This window comes from Micropterus salmoides, unplaced genomic scaffold, assembly GCF_014851395.1.
Source record: "Micropterus salmoides isolate LMB-PRFRI ecotype aquatic unplaced genomic scaffold, ASM1485139v1 Ms_hic_scaffold_12, whole genome shotgun sequence".
Classification (NCBI taxonomy): Eukaryota; Metazoa; Chordata; class Actinopteri; order Centrarchiformes; family Centrarchidae; genus Micropterus; species Micropterus salmoides.
In genome coordinates this window covers 22,626,376-22,634,450 of record NW_024040263.1, presented here as the reverse complement: position 1 = coordinate 22,634,450, position 8,075 = coordinate 22,626,376, and the positions used below count along the sequence as shown (strand labels likewise).

The 8,075-nt window shown below is 40.2% G+C and overlaps 1 protein-coding gene across 1 annotated transcript; it reads left to right on the top strand.

Moving 5' to 3' along the window:
* Positions 1–114: 114 nt before the first annotated feature.
* LOC119899799 (zinc-binding protein A33-like) lies at positions 115–6,131 on the top strand. The gene is made up of 7 exons (XM_038714562.1): positions 115–160; positions 1,048–1,143; positions 1,259–1,495; positions 2,899–2,921; positions 3,017–3,135; positions 3,210–3,406; positions 5,469–6,131. Exons 2-7 carry the CDS (start codon positions 1,087–1,089, stop codon positions 6,129–6,131), a joined length of 1,296 nt encoding a protein of 431 aa, XP_038570490.1. The 5' UTR covers positions 115–160; positions 1,048–1,086.
* The last annotated feature ends 1,944 nt before the right edge of the window (positions 6,132–8,075 follow it).

Sequence of the window (8,075 nt, the reverse complement as noted above, 5' to 3'; positions counted from 1 at the left end):
ATGCGAAGGAATTCGCGCGAGTTGAATATTTTCAACCCAAGCGAGAAATTCGCATGACGCTGTGTTGCGATAGCCTATCAACGTTAAAAAAAAAAAAACACACACAAAACAAAACAGGACATTACTGGGAGAAAAGAAAGCGAGGCGGTTGAACTACCTGGTGAGTTCAGAAAACATGTGTATGTAACTTTATTCCAGCTATCGTACTATACTGTGACCAAGTTAGCATAGCATACCCCTGATCGATCCAAACTCCATTAAGAAAACAAACATTTTAGAAGTTGTTGTCTTGCGGTCTTGCTGACAGACCTGACAAAGCATGAATTCATATGTTTAACAAAACTGCATCATATTGTAGTTATTTCGGCATCAGTTTGATCCGTTTTTTGCTATTTAATCACAACAAAATGTTTACTTTGGATTCATACAGCTACAGTACTGGCAAGTTGTGTTCATTCAAGTTATTGCGTTAAAATCGCCTTCTCGCGTTGTGTGTGAACACTTGCAGCGAATGTACTCACGCGAGGAAAGCGTGGCGAGGCGAAAATTCGCGGTTGGTCTGAAAGCACCATAAGACCTGTGGATACCCTGATAATTCCAAGCAGAGCTCCTCCCAGCTTCAACCTGACTAGTGAGAGCAATTAGAAACACCTGCGAGTGTTCAGAGCGTTTAATTTAATGAAAGTATCTAGTTCTATAGCTGTTCAGTAAAAGGCACTATATTTCCATCTGAAATGTAGTGACATAGAAGTTCAAAGAAGCATGAAGTACAACTTCCTCAAAAGTTTTCTAAAGTACAGTACTTCAGTAAATGTACTTTTCCACCACTGCTGTATTCAAAATTATACTTTTACTACAGTACATTATACTATAGGAGCCACAACATAATTTTGTACTATTTCAACTTTTGTAGAAGTAGCAAAAGTAAAAATACTCCCTCTCAGTCCTTTTCCGAATGGATGGTCTAAGGACAGAGGTACAGATTGTAAAGCCAATTTTTTGATATTGGGCAAAATAAATAAATTTGACTTGACTTTGGGCCACTAGGAGGAGCTCAGAACATCGTTAAATGGACTGAAGAAGAAGATGATGGACTTTGAGAAAGTCGCACAGACCTGTGAACATGCATCCAGACATAACCAGGTAGACCTGCGACTACAAATCAAAAAATCAATCAGAACTTTATGGAGCTTGTCCCTGCTTTAGGACCTCCTCTTTATTCCTCACACTTTCTTTGCTTTTTTTGTATTCTTCCCAGGCTGAGGCCAAAGTTACAGAGGGGTGCATGAAAAAGGAATTTGAGAGTCTTCATCAGTTTTTGAGGGAGGAGGAAGCAGCTAGACTGCTTGCACTCAGGGAGAAACAGGAGAAGAAGAAGAGAGAGGCGGTAGATTGGATAGACAGAATGAATCAGGTGATAAAATCTCTGGAGGAGAAGATCCAACTGATTGAAGAGGAGCTGAACACAGGAGGAGATGGGGCTGAATTTTCAGAGGTAACTGTCGATGAAAATTGTATATTGCTGGTGAGGGATTAAGCAAATAATTGAGTTACAACCAACCGTTGTCTTTGAAGAATTTATTTATAAAAGAGAATAAACAAAGTACTGTAACACATGTACAGCTGGTCCAGAGACCTGACGCCTAGGGCCGCTTCAGGCGTCTGGTCCTGAGCAAAGGGATGTACAGTCTAGGTTCCTATATTTGGGGGAACAGAGATCCTCTCCCGTCCTTGAATGAACATTCAAGGAGAGGAGAAGAACAACAAGAGGGGGAAAAAACCAAAACAATCTCACAGCTCCGACCTAAACCCTGGTATATGTGGACAGACTAACATATAAAGTATACAAAAAGGAAAGGTTAAGGATAAGGATAAAAAACACAATACATATATATCTATAAGATATAACAATAATTTTAATATTAATAGTAATAATAATAATAATAGTAAAAGAACCTGCATAAAAGATTACAGTTTTTTTTACAACTGCTTACACGCGTTTTCAAATTATGTCTCTTTTAAAAACTCTACAGACAATTCCCCAATTCAAAATGCCATAAACACATCCCAAAATGAAGCATTGGCATCAGATGGCAAACACTTTTTTCAAAATAGTAAGTCCTTTGATATACCATTTACACACTGTGTTCTGGAGTGAAAGTAATCTGCTGAAAGAGGTGCTGAAAAGTACACTAGATTAGATTGTTGCATACCTGTTCTAATTTCTGAAGGTTGGACTCTTGTTGGGCTGGACTCTCAGTCCAGCTTCAATCATTGTCAACCTCCTCGTCCTCCTCCTCTTCTTCCTCCTCCTCCTTTCAACTCTTCCTCCTTGAACTTGTCCCCATTGTTGTCCCTTGCCTTTCCCTCCTTCTCCCCTTGCTCTCTGTCCATTGTTGGCATCCATTGTTCAAAACACTAGTATACAGTAGACCTATAAATATATACTGTATACTAAAGCAGTGATTAATTAGTGATCAGTAAAGCAGTTAGTGTTTGCACATGTGAGGAGTGGGTGTGAGACCAGGTAAATAAGTGTAGCATTTTCATTTGTTGTGTTTTGAAAACGACAGCAAGTCACTTCCTGTTAGATTTTTGTGTCTTAGGTAGAGAATTGTAGAAAAGTGTTTTATGCAATTGAAAACTGAGTGAAAGCCTGAGAATTAGCTTATGGTTTTGAAGATTTGAGATGAGTTTTTGGTCTTTGAGTGAGAGGTTTCAAAAATTATGTGACATGTAAAGATTTTGTGTGTAAGCAGTTGTAAAAACTGTAAATGTAAGAGGACACAATTTTCTGCCATAACAGTAACATCAATCAGATGTTACACCATTAATCAATGAATGGTTAAAGGTGTTTGTATTTAAAACAGTAACCATATAAAGTATTTTTTGTTACAGCATTACCAAGACACGCTGAATAGGTATGTGAAATTTCCAGGTATTTTTCACACACAAGCACATATACATGCAAATACAACTGTATAACTGTCTGCATGTTCATGTTTATTTACTGCAGTACATGGGCAGGTAGAAGTGTGCCACAACAGGTTAGCAGACCTCTAATAGAAGTGGCCAAACACCTGGGTAACCTCCAGTATGCTGTGTGGGAGAAGATGAAACACATCGCCCCCTACAGTCAGTCTCTTTCAATGCATGAATGCATTTCTTGTTTCACCTTCAGTCCCTTTGACCCACTTTGTATCTTGCAGCTCCAGTGACCCTGGACCCTAGGACAGCTGGCCAGTCTCTGAGGGTGTCTCCTGGTTTAAACAGTTTCCATTTCACCCCTGGACCCTCACAGGATGCTGCTTTCTCTGTCCCAGCTAACCCTGAACGTTTCCACCCTTATTCCTGCATCCTGGCAAGAGAGGGCTTTGACTCCGGAGTGCACTGTTGGCATATTGAGGTATTTGCTCTAGCCGAGCAGTAGGGGTAAATCGGGGCGAAAGTAACAGGGGACGAAAGTAACAAGGCGATTTTGTCAGAGCCCTGACTGCATTTGCAGTCCAAGCTGTGACAGCACCTTCATCACGCAACACTTGATAGGGCTGCCAAATATCGCATGATTTCGTTATCGTTTCCCGTGGCTGTCTTCAGAAAACTGTTTTCGAGCAGGCAAGTAAATTTCTGAAGCTGTACTGTTTTTAGAATTATAAGTTGTGTCTCTCGTTTCATGTGTCACAGTAAGGATTAATCTACAGGTTATTTAGTTCTTTAACACACCCTGAAGTTTGCCCTGTCAGAGTTTTTCAGTGTGACGTATTACTTTAGCCGTGTTTCTTTTGTCCCGCTGCTAATGTGGTGAGTTTCTCTGTGTTGCAGCATGTATTGAAACATGTTTATGTTATGTGAGTGTGAGGGTCAGAAAGACAGACAGAGGTCTGATTCAGCCAGATGTTTTCAGGCACATTTTGGAATTACGTATAAAAAACAGCTAGATAGAAACATGACTATTTTTGCATTATTTTTGAAAATTTATATTTATATTTGTTATGAATATTCATTTTCATATTGTTCATATTGTTGAAGAAATGTTTTATAAAATGGATTAACATTGCCAATAAAAAACATTTTGAACAAGTATACGGTTGGGTTACTTTTGAAACATTTGAAGAAACTCAAAATAGATAAATAAAATGAAAATGTAATTTATACATTTTCTGCAAAGATAAATGACAAAATAAATTTGCAGTTACATATTTACAAGGTCATAGTCACGTATATTTAATAAGAACAAGGGAAACACAAAAAATCTAGTTGTGTTACTTTGACCCAACAGATGGGGTCGAAAGTAACAATGTGCCGCTTATGTTTAAAGTGAAATTATAGGGAAGTCGTTCTGCATTTGTACAAAATACCACCTGATATTGATATTAAATATATCACTGTCTACAACATAATCATTTAAAATCAGGTTTTTCTGAAAAATTGTACTTTCGCCCCTGCTCTCCCCTATAACAGTGAGCTCTATTATTGGTATTAATATTGGCACAGAAAATAGTTGCAGTACACATAATTTATAAGCTGCCTTTTAATGTACTGGTCATTTTCTTGATTCAGGTTTAATACATTTCTGTTCAGTTTTAGTTCATATATACAGGTACTATTTGTATTTACATATTGACTATAGCCTGACCAATCAACGCCAATACTGATATCACTCATTTTGAACAGAAACACATGACATAAAAAATGTCGATACAGTTCCTAGATTGATTTTAATTTTTTTTTTAAATTAAGACCAAGATACATATAGTGGGACATTTGACATTGTACAAGTCATCTTGTCAGTACTCACTGTTGGACAAACTACTTAATGGTGGGCACAATTTCTAAATGACCTCAAACCCAGTTTGGCATTTCTTGAAACCAATGCCAATATCTGGTTCAGGCAACCCGCTTCCCCCACCACACCTTTCAGACATCGCACCATCTCTGTAAGTTTCTGAAACCAACAAGCTGACATTCACACCCACTTTATGCCATGATTAGCCAGCTGTGTGGAGGTGAGAAAGTAAGCAGGGTTTGAACTACTCTCCCAAGCTCTCTTTTTTTTTTTATTCTTCACACAACTATTTCTGTCCCTTTTCCTGTGAACAACGCTATGAATGTCATTAAAATGGCTCTGCCACCAGTGTTTGAAGGCTGGCTTTTTATTCGGCCTTCTAACTATCATGTTCAATGCTTTTGATTTCCCACGGGTCGGACGTCATTACTTACGTACTAGTTCTGACTGAGAATAACCTGACCCTTACTGTCATGACACGCTGTCATTGATAATAAAAGTAATGTTCAAATCCAGCCTTCTCATTGAAAGACACATATAATTTTACTGGTGTCAGTCTCAAAAATCCAGTATCCGCTTGGCTCTTATACACGTATACACGTATGTTTCTGAACTGCTAGCATAGGAATTGTCCCTGCCATCTACCCTGTCTGTCTTATCTTTTTCTCTATTATTTCAACAGGTTGGTGACACCAATAATTGGACAGTCGGTGTGGCTGCACAGTCTGTGTCCAGGAGGACAGAGTTTGAGGCCTGTCCAGAGGCAGGACTCTGGTGTATCAGCCTGCGAGACGGCAAGTACCAAGCTCTGACCACTCCCTCTGAAGACCTAAATCTCAACAACTCACCCCACCTTAGAAGAGTCCGTGTGAAGCTGGACTGGGTTGAAGGGACGTTGGAATTCATAAACGCTGATACTGCCACACATCTTTTCACATTTAGATATTGCTTTACTGAAAAGGTCTACCCATACTTTGAGAGTATATCGCTGTGTGGAGGCCTTGCTCTGTTGGCACAGAGCGTGAACATCAGAGTGGGGTCAGATTATGTCCCTGTGGAAGACACTGCTATCACTGAGGGGGATCGGGTGATGAACAGCAAATCCTGCACTGAGAGAGACATTGACACTGCATCGACTAACAGCAGCAAGATGTCAGAGAGCAGATGTCTGACTGAAGAGAAAAACTCAGCAATTGGTTCTGTGCGAGAGGAGAAGAACACCAAACCTCAAGGATGCACCAGGAAGGACCAGCTCATTAAAACAAAGCTGGCTGGAAAGGAAAAGAAAAAAGACAAAAACAGAGCAGCAAGCCCAGGTTCAGTCCTAACTAATATGTTTCACTGAACAGAGCCCGCAAGGAATCCAGCAATCACAAACAAATCCACATGAATCATGTTGATTATTATACTTGTGATGAAAATAAATAACTAAATAAATAAGAGACTACAGCCATAATTAACTATACTTCCTACTATACTAAGTGTTGTTTTTAGTCATGCTAGCTCTGTGGCTCTAGGGATGGCAATATTAGTCTGTTGGTTGGTCGGGAGTGTATCTATGTTCCCAAGGTCATACTGTTCTCCAGCACATTATCCTCTTGATATGACACAATGAGGGGACCTTTCAAAAAGGTTTTATGTTCTCAACAGTGTTTTTTCTCTTGGTAATCCCCCATCTACAGCTTTAACAGCTTACTGATGTAATGCTCCTTGAAACATACCCCTCAAATTAGCAGGCAATACAGTTCTCTTGACTAGACATTGCTATGTCCACAGTGGGTGAAAACATATTTTTATCATTCGAACTGCATTTGAAATGCCCATGTCCTCCCAAAGTCTTTGCTATTTGAATGTTAGCCCATACCAGTATCTTACAATGTAAATTTTTTATCAAGAGACACACGTTTAGATTTTGCTTTACTGAAAAGGTGTACAGCTGCTAACATACAGTGGGTACGGAAAGTATTCAGAGCCCTTTAAATTTTTCACTCTTTGTTTCATTGCAGCCATTTTCCAAAAATCAAAAAAGTTCATTTTATTTCTCAGTAATGTACACTCAGCACCCCATCTTGACAGAAAAAAAACAGAAATGTAGAAATTTTTGCAAATTTATTAAAAAAGAAAAAACTGAAATATCACATGGTCATAAGTATTCAGACCCTTTGCTCAATATTTAGTAGAAGCACCCTTTTGATCTAATACAGCCATGAGTCATTTTGGGAAAGATGCAACAAGTTTTTCACATCTGGATTTGGGTATCCTCTGCCATTCCTCCTTGCAGATCCTCTCCAGTTCTGTCAGGTTGGATGGTAAACGTTGGTGGACAGCCATTTTCAGGTCTCTCCAGAGATGCTCAATTGGGTTTAAGTCAGGGCTCTGGCTGGGCCATTCAAGAACAGCCACGGAGTTGTTGTGAAGCCACTCCTTCGTTATTTTAGCGGTGTGCTTAGGGTCATTGTCTTGTTGGAAGGTAAACCTTCGGCCCAGTCTGAGGTCCAGAGCACTCTGGAAAAGGTTTTCGTCCAGGATATCCCTGTACTTGGCCGCATTCATCTTTCCCTCGATTGCAACCAGTCGTCCTGTCCCTGCAGCTGAAAAACACCCCCACAGCATGATGCTGCCACCACCATGCTTCACTGTTGAGACTGTATTGGACAGGTGATGAGCAGTGCCTGGTTTTCTCCACACATACCGCTTAGAATTAAGGCCAAAAAGTTCTATCTTGGTCTCATCAGACCAGAGGATCTTATTTATCACCATCTTGGAGTCCTTCAGGTGTTTTTTAGCAAACTCCATGTGGGCTTTCATGTGTCTTGCACTGAGGAGAGGCTTCCGTCGGGCCACTCTGCCATAAAGCCCCGACTGGTGGATTGCTGCAGTGATGGTTGACTTACTACAACTTTCTCCCATCTCCCGACTGCATCTCTGGAGCTCAGCCACAGTGACCTTTGGGTTCTTCTTTACCTCTCTCACCAAGGCTCTTCTCCCCCGATAGCTCAGTTTGGCCGGACGGCCAGCTCTAGGAAGGGTTCTGGTCGTCCCAAACGTCTTCCATTTGAGGATTATGGAGGCCACTGTGCTCTTAGGAACCTTAAGTGCAGCAGAAATTTTTTTGTAACCTTGGCCAGTGCCTTGCCACAATTCTGTCTCTGAGCTCTTCAGGCAGTTCCTTTGACCTCATGATTCTCATTTGCTCTGACATGCACTGTGAGCTGTAAGGTCTTATATAGACAGGTGTGTGGCTTTCCTAATCAAGTCCAATCAGTATAATCAAACACAGCTGGACTCA